The 16,147-nt window shown below is 45.6% G+C and overlaps 1 protein-coding gene across 1 annotated transcript; it reads right to left on the bottom strand.

Moving 5' to 3' along the window:
- Positions 1-707: 707 nt before the first annotated feature.
- Positions 708-12,923, bottom strand: LOC128399055 (extracellular calcium-sensing receptor-like). The gene is made up of 5 exons (XM_053360313.1): positions 12,652-12,923; positions 11,432-11,723; positions 8,747-9,559; positions 6,251-6,478; positions 708-1,523 (listed from the first exon to the last, which is right to left on the bottom strand). The coding sequence occupies exons 1-5, from the start codon at positions 12,921-12,923 to the stop codon at positions 708-710; spliced, it is 2,421 nt and encodes an 806-aa protein (XP_053216288.1).
- Between the last annotated feature and the right edge of the window lie 3,224 nt (positions 12,924-16,147).

Below are 16,147 nucleotides of genomic sequence, written 5' to 3'. Positions count from 1 at the left end.
AAATATGTCTCACAGATAGGGGTAGACCACAGTGATGTCCTGTTCCCTAGTCCCTAAAGGCAATCTAGACATGAGCCCATTTATAAGGGAGCAAGGTAGGGTTTGAATTCTAAAAACGTTTATGGCAAGTTTGAGCTCCCTCCAACCCAGGGGTCAGCAAACTTTTTCAGCAGGGGGCCGGTCCACTGTCCCTCAGACCTTGTGAGGGGCCAGACTATATTTTGAAGGGGAAAAAATGAACAAATTCCTATGCCCCACAAATAAATCCAGAGATGCATTTTAAATAAAAGTACACATTCTACTCATGTAAAAACACGCTGATTCCCGGATCATCCGCGGGCCGGATTCGGCCCCTGGGCCTTAGTTTGCCTACCAATGCTCCAACCCCATCTCCCCAAATGAAAATATTAAATATTAAATGTAGATTTCTGGGGATGTCCCCCACAGCTCATCTTTGTTGCGTCTTTTTTTCGATTTGCTGTGAGCTTCATCCTTGCAGTAACACCATGAACAAGATCACTTCTACCCCCATTTTCCAGAATGGGAAAACTGAGTGTTTGATGCATCTGGCTTGCGTCTGCCTGAGCCAGATTTGTTTGACCGACCTCTTCAGATACCAGCAGGTGAATCTTGAGAATGAGGGAGAAACATCCGCAGGCAAAACTCAACATCCTTAGAGTCTTTCCCCGCTCGCGCTTAAGGTCACGTTAAGCGCTGGCGTGCGTTTCCCTTCTCATGAGGAACCTCCTGGTGTTCAGCTCAGGGTGCCACAACAAGATGTAGCACTTGGGGGAAAACATCCCGCAAAGCAAGGCTGAGCTGGAGGCTAGGATGGCGAAGGCCTCTGTGGCTGCTGTGTACCACGCTCTGGAGGTGAGGTAAGCAGGGACGAAGGCCAGCCACACCCCAAGGCACCCCAACAAGCTGAAACAGATGAGCCAGGCCTCGTTGAAGGCGTCAGGGAGATTCCGTGCCAGGAAGGCCCTGGCCAAGCTGAGCGCCGCCAGCAGGCTCAGGTAAGCCAGCATGCCCCAGAATGCACTGGGAGAGCCTTCATCGCAGAAGAAGGATATGGCGTGAGGGATGGAGTGAAAATCTCTCCCGGGGGTGGGAGGGGAGTTGGCCAGCCACGAGGCGCACAGCAGAAGCTGGGGCAGGCAACCCAGCAGGACCACGGCACGGGGCGTCCTGGACCCGAGCCACAGCTTTGCGCGGTTGCCAGGGCTGGTGGCCCGGAAGGCTGCCACCACCATCGCCGTCTTGGCCAGGATGCAGGAGAGGCAGAGGGCAAAGGTCAGCCCAAAGGCAGCCTGGCGCCACAAGCAGGACCGAGGCGTGGGCCTCCCGAGGAACGGCAGGCAGCAGAGGAAACTGAGTGCCAGCCCTGAGAGCAGGAGGTAACTGAGCTCCTGGCTGTTGGCGCGGACCAGAGGGGTCCCCCGGTGAGTGATGAAGAGGCCGAGGATCAAGACGGGCAAGAGAGAGCCGCAGATGGAGGCACTGGCCAGACCGGCCCCCAGAGGCTCGTGGAAATGGAGAAAAAGCTCCCTTTTGGGTACACATTGTGTCTGCCCCGCACCAGGCCACTGGTCTTCGGGACACCTTGAGCAGGCGGAAGAATCTAGAAGCAAAGAGGGATTCAGGGAGCATCTCATCACTGCACGAACCAACAAATTCCCCTCCCTTCCCCCCCCAAAAGAAAGGAAGTAAAACCTTCATGTGCCCTTCATAATCCTTGGTTTAGCTTCTATTTGACCTCACCAGCTTTTGCCCTGCAGCCTGTGAAAACCCTAAAGCTACACTAAACAAGGGAGTCTCTGGGTGTACACAGAGTATATCACTGGCACAGGCTCAAAGCATAATTCAAGTGCGTCTGGAACTGTGGTGTAGGTCAAAATGGGTTAGAAATATCCCCCTCCCAAAAATACTAATCTTGGGTTGACCCTGAGCAATTGATTGGCAGGAGAATCATCACAGACGAAAGAGAAAGACTTTTTTATGGGATGGAACATGCCATTAATTTTGGGAATTCTCAGCTGCAAGATATGGGAACAGCCCCTAGTTTAGGGCCAAGCTATGTGTTATGTCAATCTATCTTCCTTCCTTCTTCCTTCCTTTCTTCCAACATGTGATTTGATGCCAAGATGGCTTTAAAAGAGTATTTGGTGAGTTTATGAGGACCAACCTTTCCACAGCTATTAGCAGTGCTAGCTAAATGCCATGGGGGGCAGCCAAAACAGCAACCACAGGTATATAAAACTGACAGATATTTGTAGCATAGATAATCTTTCCCAGAGTGACTATAGTGGTCATTCCACGCACCGGTCTGGTTTGAAATTTCCCCGCTTGCACACGGCACACATTCAAAGCAACAAGTAGCCATATCTGAGCGCTGGGTTTTGTGGTGGCCCATGGGGCAACTCGGTGTACAGACTGAGACAGGGACCTAAATAAGAGAGGAGAGGAAAATTTGCCTGACTTAATATTTCTCATCGCAATGCCAATGTTTACCTGCATTGTGACAGTTAAAATGACCATGAATGACAAAGCACACTCTGTTTTAAAATAGCACATCTATATGAAAAAGGCTTACACTGGTGTGTTATCAGCTCAAACATCATGGCTGCCCCCACCCAAGAATCCTGGGAACTGTAGTTTTGGCGAGGGTAAAGAACACTAGTGGGGCACCCCAGTCTCCTGGAGATGTGCCACAGTTGCATAACCCTCCAACATTTCTCCGATGAAAATAGCGACGTGTCGTCTCATTCCATAATTTTTATCTTGCTATTTATACTCCACACATCTTACTGGGTTGCCCCAGCCATTCTGAACAGCTTCCAACATATATAAAAACATAATTAAACATTAAAAGAACTTCTCTATGCAGGATTGCCATACCCGCCAACATTTCTCCAATGAAACTAGGGACATCCTAAGGGAAAGTGGGACATTCCGGGATCAAATCAGAAACTGGGATGGCTTCCCTAAATCAGGGACGTCCCTGGAAAAAAAGGGACACTTGGAGGGTCTGCAGTTGCCTCCAGGTGGGAACTGGGCCCATGGCTGCTGCTCCTGCTCACGATGCTGCCCAGAGGCCCTGAGTGAGAAAACTCAGGACCCTCCTCAACCCTCTCTGGTTTATTATTTTTCTCTTTTTGTTTTTAAGAACAGCATGCACTGTACTCCACAGGGCAGCTGTAGCAAAGAGTTTCCTAGGAGCTGCATTCTAAAGAAATCTCCCTGGACAGGCTTGACCACAAGATGCACCTCAGGGCACACAAACACAGGAAGCTGCCTTTACTAAGTCAAACCATATGCCCACCTAAGTTCAGTATTGTCTACACTGACTGTGTCTCTTCTGGGTTTTGAACAGGCCTATCTGGAGATGCCGGGAATTGAACCTGGGACTTTTGCACGTGTTATGTACTGCGTTGAATAGGATCCAAAATGCAGCAGCCTGATTGGTCCTAGAACAATAGGATTCAGAATGCAGCAGTCTGATTGGTCCTAGAACAATAGGATTCAGAATGCAGCAGTCTGATTGGTCCTAGAACAACAGGATTCAGAATACAGCAGTCTGATTGGTCCACAGGAGCCACCCAATCCAGCTCCAGGTAGAAGTGAATCCGCAACCTGATTGGCCTACAGGAGAATCCCGGAATTAGCCAATCATGTGCGGCCCATTTTGTAAATAATGCATATAAAGCAGACATTCTGGGGGAACTTCCATTCCTCCTCACCACTATGAGCTGAATAAAGAGCATGAAATCCACTCTTGACTCCAAGTATATTTCAGTACGCCAAGCAGATGCTCTGCAACTAAGCCACAGCCCGTCCCTCATGTGCCCTGCCACATCCAGTCCTCACACAGGAACTGTCCCCTGGGGAACAATGAAAAAGGGGTTTAAAACAACAACCACCTCCTTCTCTGCATAACTACATATGCAAGATAGATATGCCCTTTGAGGAGCAAGGGTTAGGGTTTAAGTTAAATAAATTGGTAAATTGTCTGGGTTTAAGTTAAATAAAATAAAAACTAAGATCTTAACAAAAAATTTGGCCGAAGATGTAAAAAACCAGCTAGAACTAAAAACAGGTATTAAAGTGGTGAAAAGGGTAAAATACCTGGGAATATGGATCTCCCCGAAAAATATAAATTTAGTGGAGGATAACTACACTAAGGTCTGGAGAGAAATTAAGAAAGACTTAGATACTTGGAATAGGTTAAAATTGTTCTGGACAGGAAGGATGGCCGCGATTAAGATGAGCATTCTTCCGAGACTACTGTTTTTATTCCAGAATATCCCGGTAATTAGAGGTACGGCATGTTTTAAGAATTGGCAAAGAACTTTAGCTAAATTTATATGGCAAGGGAAAAGGGCAAGAATTAAATTCAAACTCCTCACGGATCTAAGAGAAAGAGGGGGTTTTGCAGTTCCGAACTTAAAACTTTATTATGAGGCCGCTTGTCTTTGTTGGATAAAAGAATGGGCCATTTTAAAAAACACGGATTTGTTGGATCTAGAGGGATTTAACATTAGATTCGGCTGGCATGCTTATTTGTGGCATGATAAAGGAAAGATCCACAGAGGCTTCTCTAATCATATCATTAGAGGCTCGTTATTAGAAGTTTGGAACAGGAACAAAAAGCTGATTGAAAGAGACACCCCTTGGTGGCTTTCACCAATTGATATCTTAACAACAAAAAAGTTAAATCTGGAATGTGAAAGATGGACATACGAAGATCTCCTAGTTAAATCAGAAAGAGGGTGGAAAATTAGACCGTACGAAGAGCTAAAGGATAAATTAACTGGATGGATACAATTTCACCAAATTAATGCGTTATGGTACGATCATAAAAAAATAGGAATGAGTGAAAAAAAGTCCAGGTACCAGGTGGAAATCTTAGCGAGTAATACTAAACTTTTATCCAAAATGTATAACCAACTGTTAGACTGGGATACTAAAGATGAAGAGGTGAAAGGAGTCATGGTCAAATGGGCCAGAGACCTTGGATATAATCTGGAGTTTGACAGATGGGTAAAACTTTGGAAGAAAGGTATGAAGTTCACAGCATGTGCTGCTCTCCGAGAAAACATGGAGAAAATGATGTATCGTTGGTACATCACCCCGGCAAAACTGGGGAAGATGTATAAGACCGGAGACAGCACATGCTGGAAATGTAAAACTAAAGAGGGTAATTTCTTTCACATGTGGTGGACCTGTGACGAAGTGAAAAGATTTTGGGGACAAATTTACGATGAATTAAAAAGAATACTGAAATACACCTTCCCCAAAAAACCTGAAGCGTTCCTTTTAGGTATGATCGGAGAGGAGATCAAAAATGAAGACCAAACATTCTTTCAATATGCAATGGTGGCCACCAGGATTTTGTTAGCGCAAAACTGGAAAACTTCCAATATCCCCACCATTAGAGAATGGCAAATGAAATTATATGAGTATATAGAATTAGCTAGAATGTCACAAAAAATTAGGCATCAAAAAATCGTTAAGTTTACGAACGACTGGAGTAAATTTGTAAGTTACATTGAAATCAATCTAGGTATTACCAAAATCACAGTGGGCGGAATCTAAAACCTGCGATGTAAAGAGCTGATATAATACAATCTGCAGATAAGCAATGAGTTTATTTTGCCTAAACTGAGATGGAAGGAAGTCAATTGAGTGATGTTATGTTGGTTTGTTTGTTTTATGTTTATAGGCGTTGTTGTTGTTGTTGTTTGTTTGTTTGTTTGCTTTTCTTCTTTTCAGTCTTTTTTCTTTTTTGTATTGTTTGATGTCGTTTCCAAAATATCAATAAAAAGATTAGTAAAAAAAAAAAAGAGGAGCAAGGGTGAACATTTTTTTTAAAAAATAAATTTTTATTGGTTTTACAGTTTAATTTTATATTCACACATACATTAGAATCCCAAAAGAGTGTAGCGTTCTCTTAATTCTCGGACTTCCTTCTTCCCCTCTGTGGAGTCTGCCGATAACTGTTTCCCACTGCATATCATATTGTCCTCTATTAGTCCAGAAAATTCTGTTTATATCCACAGTTCCTTTCACGTAGCAAGTGTTATTTCACAATGGTGAACATCTGGTCCTTCCTGCAGATGCTGTTGAACTACGACTCTCATCAGCCTTAGCAAGCATGGCTAACGGCCAGGGAGTTGTAGTTTAGTAGCACCTGGAGGGCAAAATGTCCCCCCCCCCCCGCACCTGCCTTGGAGGATAAAATCTGTCCTACCTGGGTATTCCCTCCTGTCCACATGATGGCGCTGTCGTCCACCTTCAGTTCCTCGCCTTGTGAGGGGCTGAACGCAATCTGCCCCACTGGCACAGCTTGGAATTTATTCATGGAAGGGTAGCGCGTGTTGAGGACATCAAAGAAGGCAGGGGGGTCACCGTGCTGGTCAAAGAAGACTTCCTCGCCCACCTTGTTCTTGAAACGGACTCTCCTCAAGTAGTGAAGCAACTGGAAGCAAGGCAGGGAGGAAAGGGGCAGGCATCAGTTTTGTGCTCTATGTAAATACGCATCATCTGAGTTAAGGGCATTCAATGAACCATTGGGCCTCCAGATGTTGAGGAACTGCAGCTCCTATCACCCCACACTTGCTGGGCCAGATGTGAGTTGTAGTTCAGCCGCGTCTGGAAGGCCAAAGTTTCCAGGCGTCTGAGTTTTAAAGGGAAGAAATTAGGCTTTCTGCTCATATGTACATGCTGCCCTAGACTAGTTAACTGGCCAAATCGTGTGGCTAGTTACTGGCAACAGAATACAGTGGTACCTTGGTTCTCAAGCACCTTGGTACTTGAACAACTTGGAACCAGAACACTGCAAACCTGGAAGTAAGTGTTCTGGTTTGTGAACTTTCTTTGGAAGCCAAACGTGCTCCGTTTTGAGTGTTTCGCTTCCGATTTGAGTGCCACACTTCCATTTTGAGTGTTACGCTGAGGTCTGCCTGTTTTTGCTATTTATTTTGCGTTTTTGTTTTTGCGGCTCTTTTTTTGTTTGTTTTTCAGCTACTGATTGCTTGATTGTGTGACTAATGGTCTCATTAGATAGTAAAGTTCATGTTAAATTGCTGTTTTAGGGGTTGTTTTTAATCCGTCTGGAACGGATTAATCCATTTTGCATTACTTTCTATGGGAAAGTGCGCCTTGGTTTTGGAACGCTTTGGTTTTGGAGAGGACTTCTGGAACGGATTAAGTTTGAGAACCAAGGTACCACTGTACCTTGGCATCCTCTGAATCAGCATCAGTGTGAATCTCCTAAAACAGCGGTAGCAAGTGAGATACCCTCCAGATACTGTTGGACTACAGAGCCCATAATTTCTCACTGTTGGTTGTGCTGACTGGGAACAGTAGCCCCAGCAGAGAATTGTAGCACTGGAGTTAGATCTCTATGGTTAAGAGTGCTTGACAACCAGGTTCAAATCCCCAGTAAACCATTAAGTTCTCTGTGTGATATTGGACTGGCCTCTATTTCTCTGTGGCCAAATTTAATTCTACCATAATTACAGTGCTACCTCGGGTTACAGACGTTCAGGTTACAGACTCCGCTAACCCAGAAATAGTACCTCGGATTAAGAACTTTGCTTCAGGATGAGAACAGAAATCGTGCTCCGGCGGCGCGGCAGCAGCAGGAGGCCCCATTAGCTAAAGTGGTGCTTCAGGTTAAGAACAGTTTCAGGTTAAGAACGGACCTCTGGAACGAATTAAGTACTTAACCAGAGGTACCACTGTATCTTCACTGTTATGAGGAGATTTCATACCATGTGTCCTATCCTGCCCTGTTCGTGCTTGGGAAGGATTTACGGTGTTGCTGAAAACCCATAAGAGGGACAAAGGAAGGACTCGCCACATCTCTTCTGTAAAAGGAGAACATATACTGGATTCTGAGCTGCTTTTTCAGCTATTAACCCTCTCTGCTCTTTTTTTGTGGGGGAGAATCTGATAAAGAAGAACAACTTCTGGAGGTAAAGAACATTAAGAAGAGCCCGCTGGATCAGGCCAATGGGCCATTTATTTCATCATCCTGTTCTCACAGTGGCCAGCCAGATCCTGCTGCAAACTCTCAGGCATGGACCTCAGCACAAGAGCACTCCTTCTGTGGTTTCCTTCAGCTGGTATTCAGAAGCACCTGTGGCAGGCTGATCATAGCTACCACGGCTAGAAGCTATCCATAGCCTTCTCCAACACGAATTTGTCCAATCCTCTTTTAAAGTCAGCATACGATTGGAGAAGAAGAAGAGGAGTTTGGATTTGATATCCCGCTTTATCACTACCCGAAGGAGTCTCAAAGCGGCTAACAATCTCCTTTCCCATCCTCCCCCACAACAAACACTGTGAGGTGAGTGGGGCTGAGAGACTTCAGAGAAGTGTGACTAGCCCAAGGTCACCCAGCAGCTGCATGTGGAGGAGCGGAGACGCGAACCCGGTTCCCTAGATTACGAGTCCACCACTCTTAACCACTATACCACACTGGCTCTCAGATACAGTGGTACCTCTGGTTAAGTACTTACTTCATTCCGGTGGTCCGTTCTTAACCTGAAACTGTTCTTAACCTGAAGCACCACTTTAGCTAATGGGGCCTCCTGCTGCTGCCGCGCCGCCGGAGCCCGATTTCTGTTCTCATCCTGAAGCAAAGTTCTTAACCTGAAGCACTATTTCTGGGTTAGCACAGTCTGTAACCTGAAGCGTATGTAACCTGAAGCGCATGTAACCCGAGGTACCACTGTATTACCTTCCAGGGCTCGATCCCAGGAACTCCCCTTTTGGTCCTCTTCAGGCCCCTTGTCTCCTCTTGCGCCATGTCGTGCAGGGCATGGGCGACGGCATAGACGGCGTTGTGGACGTTGAAGGACAAGCCGAACCCCATCATGCTGACAAAGGAGTTCCTGCCGTCCCCCAAGTTCTCCTTCCCTGTGCAGGAATGGCTGCTGTTGTTTCCCCCCTCCTCAGAGCTCGGGTCCCACCAGCAATGGAAGACTTCGCCCCAGAACTCCTGGATGAAGATGTCTTCTGGAGAAGTGGAAGGGTGGAGCCGGACTACAAAGTCCCTCAGGCCGGGGACTGGCCGTTTGCGAGGGGAGATGGTCAGCGAACCGCTGAGCATCAGCAAGGCCTGCCGGTTCCTGTAGAAGGTGATGTGGCTCATGGCTTCGGAGCAGAGCCACACCTTCCCTGTCACCCCCTGGCTGTGCAGCAGGAGAAGCAGAGGCTGAACCTCAGACCCACAGAAGGTGACGATGACCTGGCTCTTGGATGCTGCGACCCTTCTGGCGACTCTCTCGACGTTGCCCACGTCCGGCGGTTTGTCAAGCAGCTCCGAAAAGGCAACGCAGGCCCCGTGCCGGACGATCTCCTCCCGCACTATCTCAATGCCTTGCCTCCCGTATTCGGAGTCCGTCGTGAGCAGGCCGACCCACGTCCAGGCAAAATGGGTCACCAGCCGAGCCAGGCCCAGGGCCTGCAGCCTGTTGCTGGGGACGGTGCAGAAGAAAGAGCGGAACTGAGAGCCGTCGTCGGACACCGGGCCCGTGGCAAAGTAACTGATCTGGGCGCAAGAGGAGAAAACCGCCCATCTGTTAAACAAAAACGCACGCTGGTTCCCCTATGCAGACGCACTTGCCTTCGGTTATTTGAACGAGGGACTTGCACCCTCACCATAACTGTCAACTTACAGATTTGAAAATAAGGGACTAGCGGCCTTGAAAATAAGGGATCAGCAGCCAAAATAAGGGATTTTTTGGGCACAGGTATGTTCAACTTCTGAGCCCCTCTGAGCCAAAGGCAGAAAGCCCAGCCATCAGCCAAACAAGGCCTCAAGCGGTGGTTCCCACAGCGCAGCAACCCGGCAAAGGGGATGCAGCAAGGGAAACCACCGTCACCTCTCTGCTGGGAAGCGCTGAGCAAAGGCGAGTCCCCAGGCAATGCGGCTGATTTGATCGGCACAAGGCATGCAAGCTCAACCCCCCAGTCGTTCTTAGACTCCTTATTGGGTGAGCAACGCAGCCAAGCAACACAGTTGGAGCCTCCCTCCTCCCTGGCCGGCAGGGAGGGAGGGAGAGGAGCTGCTTCCTTTGAGACCTGGGAAATTTAAGGGACATCATCAGTAAGGGACAGCAGCAGGACATGGTGCTGGGATAAGGGAGTTTCCCGCCAAATAAGGGACGGTTGACAGCTATGACCCTCACCTTGGTACGCGAACATCTGATTCGGATATCCGAACTGTGGGACTTGCGTGCATGTGAATATCTGAGGCAATGGCTTTCTTTAATGCTGCCATTTTATTTCTGCTGACATTGTGCTCAGCCAAAGAATCACTGAACACACCACCTTATAAACCAATATCATTTAGACTTCAAAAAACCTATAAACCTATATCATTTAGACTTTTAAAAAAAATGGAACTGACATCGCTTGGAAGAACAGAAAAGTCTCTAGGATGCAAAAATTGTTGGAAGGGTGCTGGGAGAGACAGTAATTCAAGTAGGTGCACCTAGATACCGCATGAGGCCTAGTCATGGTATTATCATATAAGGCATTTTTCATGGAAATAATAAATTCACAGTAAACAGCTCCCAGCCACAGGCTAATAATGTACCACAGGTACAATAATGCTCCCACTCAATCCATGCAACCACATTGCCCTCTACTGGCCCTTCCATGCAACTACAACCATCTGCCAAAATTGCAACACCCTTAAAAGACTACCTACTTTATTATAGCGAAAGCTTTGATGAACTGCTCAAATCCATTTCTTCTGCTTCTTTTTTAAAAAACAAACAAACCTTATTGTAAATTTTTAAAAACAGTTATGAAACATAAGGTGCTGTCTTCCAAAACAAATACATGTACAGTGGTACCTCGGGTTACAGACGCTTCAGGTTACATACGCTTCAGGTTACAGACTCCGCTAACCCAGAAATAGTACCTCGGGTTAAGAACTTTGCTTCAGGATGAAAACAGAAATTGTGGTCCGGCAGTGCAGCGGCAGCGGGAGGCCCCATTAGCTAAAGTGGTGCTTCAGGTTAAGAACAGTTTCAGGTTAAGAACGGATCTCCGGAACAAATTAAATTCTTAACCAGAGGTACCACTGTACAGGTGTTAAGTCTTGTATCCACACACCATGGAAACAAACTCAGAAAATCTTTCACATTACAGATTAGGCTCCCATCTGCATGGGCTACGCTGGTCTAAAGCGTTAAGTTATCCAGTGCACCTAAGTCCATAAAAGCACACACCACAAAAAAATTGGTTACTCTTTTTAAAGTCTCACAATGCTATTTGCTCCTTTGCCACAACTTATGTGAAACACACAGATATCGTGTGAAATCGGTTTTATCCTTGTGGGCTCTGGCATTTTGCAAAGTGCAAAAGGACAGCTCCTGCCTCAGAGGAACTCACAGCCCCACACCACTCCTACCTGAGGGTATTTATAGAGATCCAACCACCTAGATATTGTCCTGGACTCGGTTATGCCTGCCTCTCCTATAAGACCAGCTTGAGGCGGGGTGTGGCCGCAGTGAAAGTTGGGGATGGGGTTTTGACCGCCCGCAAGAAACTGTGTGGCACCCAAAAGGGCTCTTGAAAGAATCTGGCAAGAATCGAAGATCTGGAAGCCGAGAGTGATGTTGGGCAATAGGCTGGAATCCTGGTTAATCTCTTTGATGGCAAAGACCATGGTTTGGATGAACTTGTAAAACCAAAGCACCAAGCTGTGGGAAAGCAGGAGAAAATGCAGGGGATTCCAATCAGAACACAGGAATTGATCTTCGGACTGCACAGATTATTGCACTGGGTGCCAACTGAGATAGACCTGCCTCAGATGTTGTTCAGTCAATGGCTAATGGACATGAATGGTAAATACAGTGATACCTCAGGTTACAGATGCTTCAGGTTACAGACTCCGCTAACCCAGAAATAGTACCTCAGGTTAAGAACTTTGCTTCAGGATGAGAACAGAAATCGTGCAGCAGCAACGCGGCAGCAGCGGGAGGCCCCATTAGCTAAAGTGGTGCTTCAGGTTAAGAACAGTTTCAGGTTAAGAACGGACCTCCAGAATGAATTAAGTTCTTAACCCAAGGTACCACTGTAAATGTGTTTTCAATGGGGTCTTATGATTGGTGGCTACTAGCTACTGAACACAGATACCAGTGAGTGTATAAAAACACACACACACAAACCTCTAATTAAAATTATATTAAAAATAAACTGAAGCAATTTTCTATTGTTTTCTGTTATTAGTAAAAACAATTAAATCCAGATTTTGCTGATTTTAGAAAAAAGGAAAGAAAAAGAAACCAGCATTCTAAATATCTGGGTAGGCTTGTAAAATTTTAACAGTCGCAGAAAAGAGTCTGGTGAAGGCTGCTAAGTCACTGCTAATGCATTATTATGAGGTCAAGAACATGTCACAGAACACGCCCCCAACGAATTGCCAGTCTGGTGAGGCCTCAGATTCGAACCCAAGTCTCTCCCAGGTCCCTGTCCCACACTTAACCGCTACACCATCACAGGCTTGGTCGGAGAGGCCCTGGGTGACGTGCATGCTTGTGTGAGTGAACGAGCCATCCTTAGGCAGAAGAGAAAAGGAGAACCGTCTGCCCACCCTGCTCCAAAGCAGCCCAAACACTCCAGATTTACCTTGAGGGATGTCTTCCATTGACAGTTCCAGCAGTATCCTTTGGGAGGGGCTGCTGGCGCTGCATTGAGGTGTGACAGTATGTGGGATTAGGCGGCATCGTAAAGGTGATGGCCACAGCATCGCTTGATGTTTGGTGATGCAGCGGGAAAAGCCCTCCGATGAGGATGTCTCCCCTTCTCTCAAAGGCCTCCATCCTGACGGCTGGCAGCTGACACTGGTGCCCATCAGCGCGGATCACCAGCATGAAAAATGGGAGTCCTAGGAAGTTCATGGATCTGCAAGCAGATCTTCCGTATTGGCCTCTCACGGAAAATAGATGTGACATCCAAAGAAGGCGGTCCTCTGTAACGCGGAGGTCTTTCTTCGCTCCAATTCTTGTTTGGCGGCAAATATTAGTAATATTTCACATCGTGTTAGCTAGCGAAAGAGGGACAGAAACTAGCAGCTCCCTTGGCTATAAAAACGGAATGCACAATTAATCTCCAGGACCTCCTAACTCCCTTTTTCAATTGACTCGGAGAGCAAAATAATATTTTGTTGGCTCTTACCATCCCTGGAGCTTTTTTGCCAAATGGAAAATTGTGGCGAGTTGAGGAAGCAAGGCGAGATGAGTGAGGGGCCACCAGCCGCCACAAAGGAAGGGCACATTTGAAAATGGATTCTCTGGAGGGATGACAGGACACTGGAGACTCCAGTTGCTCAGCAAGGCAGCCTTGGGCTTCTGCATTCACAGCAGCTAATAGCATAAAATTATTCCCCCATCCTCTGAAACTTTTATCTCCTAGGGGGTTAACTGCAGATGATCCAGTCAGGCCAGAGAATCCAGTAATTGTTAATTCTTACACCCAGGAGATGAAAGAAGAAAGATGGCACATGTGTCGTTTTCCTTTGTCACCTGGATTGGATCCCTCCCGGTAAATGCCTGGACTGTATTACATGTATGTGTGAATTCTGGGTATGTGCAACAGTGTCACATTAGTGTGGAATTTTGTGTCTGGTGTGGACTTCACTCTCTTTTGTTTTCTTTTGAATAGGTTTCTAGACCTCATGATGGCCAAGGAGGCCAGCGCGCTGTGAAATCTTAGGGGCCGTGGAAACACAAGGCCTTTCCTTCCGACCAGTGGTGAGAAACCCAAGTGAGAAGTGTTAACCTAAGGCTAAGGTTCAGAAAAGGGCAACCAAAATTATTAAGGGGATGGAGCAACTCCCACATGAGGCAAAGTTACAGTATCTGGGGGTATTTAGCTTAGAGAAAAGGGGAGGTGGAGACCTGATGCAGAGCCATAACAACGTGCGTGGTGTGAAAGTGGAGAAATCCCCCACCCTCACGCTTATTAACACCAGAACTTGTAAGCATCCAATAAAACTGAATGTTGGAAAATTCAGGACAGACAAAAGAAAGTACTGTATTTTTCTGTGTATAACATGCCCCCGTGTATAAAATGACCCCTATTTTTGGGGACTCCAAATTAAGAAAGGGGGGGGAGATTGCCCAGAGTTGTTAAGCTTTTTTGGGGGGGGGGGAGTTGACCAGAGTTGCTGAGCCTTTTTTTGGAGGATTGCCAAAAATCAACAGCAGGCCTTGGCTGACAATCGTCCCCCTTCTGCACTATCCATTATTTTATAATAATAAAAAAATGTCTTATACACAGAGAAGTACGGTACTTCTTCCCACAGTGCATTGTTAAACTACTTAATTTGCTTCCCAAAGATGTAATGATGGCTACTGAAATATACTCAAGAGTCGAGTGTGAATTTCATGCTCTTTATTCAGCTCAGAGTAGTGAGGAATAGAAATTCCCCTGAAATGTCTGCTTTATATACATTATTTACACAATGGGCCCCACATGATTGGCTAATTCTGGGATTCTCCTGTAGGCCAATCAGGTTGCGGATTCACTTCCACCCGGAGTTGGATTGGGTGGCTCCTGCGGACCAGTCCGACTGCTTCATTCTGGATCCTATTGTTCTAGGACCAATCATACTGCTACATTGTTCTAGGACCAATCATACTGCTGCATTCTGAATCCTATTGTTCTAGGACCAATCAGACTGCTGCATTTTGGATCCTATTCAACTCAGTACATAACAGCTACCAACTTTGGATGCTTTTAAAAGAGGATTTTGCAAATTCATGGAGGATAAGGCTATCAGCGGCTACGTTTCCCTTCAACTGTCAGATGTCGTATGTCCCTGAATGCCAGTTGCTGGTTGTTGTTTTTTTAATATAAAATATTTATTGAAATTTTACAAAAACATAGGTTTACAAAATACAAAAAAAACCATAAAAGATAAAAAACAAAACATACAAAAATACATAAAAAATAAAAATAAAAATAAAAATACAAAATACAGGTAAATAAAAAAGAATTAAGAACAAATCCATTTTTTGTAACTTTAAACTCATTAGCTTGTTTCCTTGACCTCCTCACACCTCCCCTTTTTGTATTCCCATTTAAATAATCAAATCAGCAAATCCTTACCCTCTTTCGTTTATCTTAACTATATCTTAACATATTATAACTCTATATTTTCATCCATTTATCAATTCATTTTTACATATTCTCATTAACTTTGTTGCTAATGCCACTTATTTTCAATCCAACATCATTTTTAACATTCATTAATTTTACAGTGTTTCTGCAGATAGTCTTTAAATTTCTTCCAATCTTCTTCCACCAACTCTTCTCCCAGGTCTCGGATTCTGCCAGTCATTTCCGCCAATTCCATATAGACCATCACCTTCATCTGCCACTCTTCCAGGGTGGGTAAATCTTGTGTCTTCCAATACTTTGCAATGAGTATTCTTGCTGCTGTTGTTGCATACTAGTTGCTGGAAATCACAAGTGTGCTGTTGTGCTCCGACAATGCTTGTGGGTTTCCTATAGGCATCTGGTTGTAAGAACAGGAGGCCAGACTAAATGAGCCTTTGGCTCTTCTTCTGTTCTTAACAGAATGAAAAATCTACAGAGATTCTATGTGAACAATCAGGAGCAGGCAGTGATCCATCGCTCAGCCATTCCTACTAAACTACCACATTTTCAGGGGCAGAGAGAATATGGAAATTAAATGGGTGCCGCTTTTTCAGGTCGAGAGATGCATTGGTGGCGAAAGCTCTGCCCCTATTGGGTTTCTGCCCCTTGCCCAGCTATAAAAAGCACAGGAATCTCCACATGCTCTACTTGAGGACAAACTTTTGAAACTTTTGCAAGTGGGTCGTCCCTGTTTGCAGATTTATTCCCAGCTGCTTTATGTAATTAAACCAGTTCCTGCCCGAAAGCTAATTTTGTCTCATTAACCAAATAAGGCAACACATTACTAACTCAGGCAACGCCCTCATCTCCACCAAGGGCAGATAAACCGCATGTGACAAGGGAATAGTTAGGATTATTTTTATTCCAATTACCATTAAGAAAATAGCAGATAAGTGCATGTAATTGAGGGCAGGTTCAAACATGAAGCAGAACACTTGAACTGCACCTCCCCGTCCTAATT

The sequence above is a fragment of the Podarcis raffonei genome, chromosome 13 (genome assembly GCF_027172205.1).
Source record: "Podarcis raffonei isolate rPodRaf1 chromosome 13, rPodRaf1.pri, whole genome shotgun sequence".
Lineage (NCBI taxonomy): Eukaryota > Metazoa > Chordata > Lepidosauria > Squamata > Lacertidae > Podarcis > Podarcis raffonei.
The sequence above is the reverse complement of the archived record's forward strand: the minus strand, read 5'-3'. Positions and strand labels throughout refer to the sequence as shown.

Excerpts from the sequence above, each read along its gene's own strand:
- LOC128399055 (XM_053360313.1), bottom strand. The coding sequence starts at position 12,923 with ATGAACTTCCTAGGACTCCCATTTTTCATGCTGGTGATCCGCGCTGAT. Across the intron at positions 11,724-12,651 it reads AATGGAAGACATCCCTCAAG|CTTGGTGCTTTGGTTTTACA; the intron begins GTAAATCTGGAG and ends GCTTTCCCACAG. Across the intron at positions 6,479-8,746 it reads CTGGGATCGAGCCCTGGAAG|TTGCTTCACTACTTGAGGAG; the intron begins GTAATACAGTGG and ends CCTTGCTTCCAG.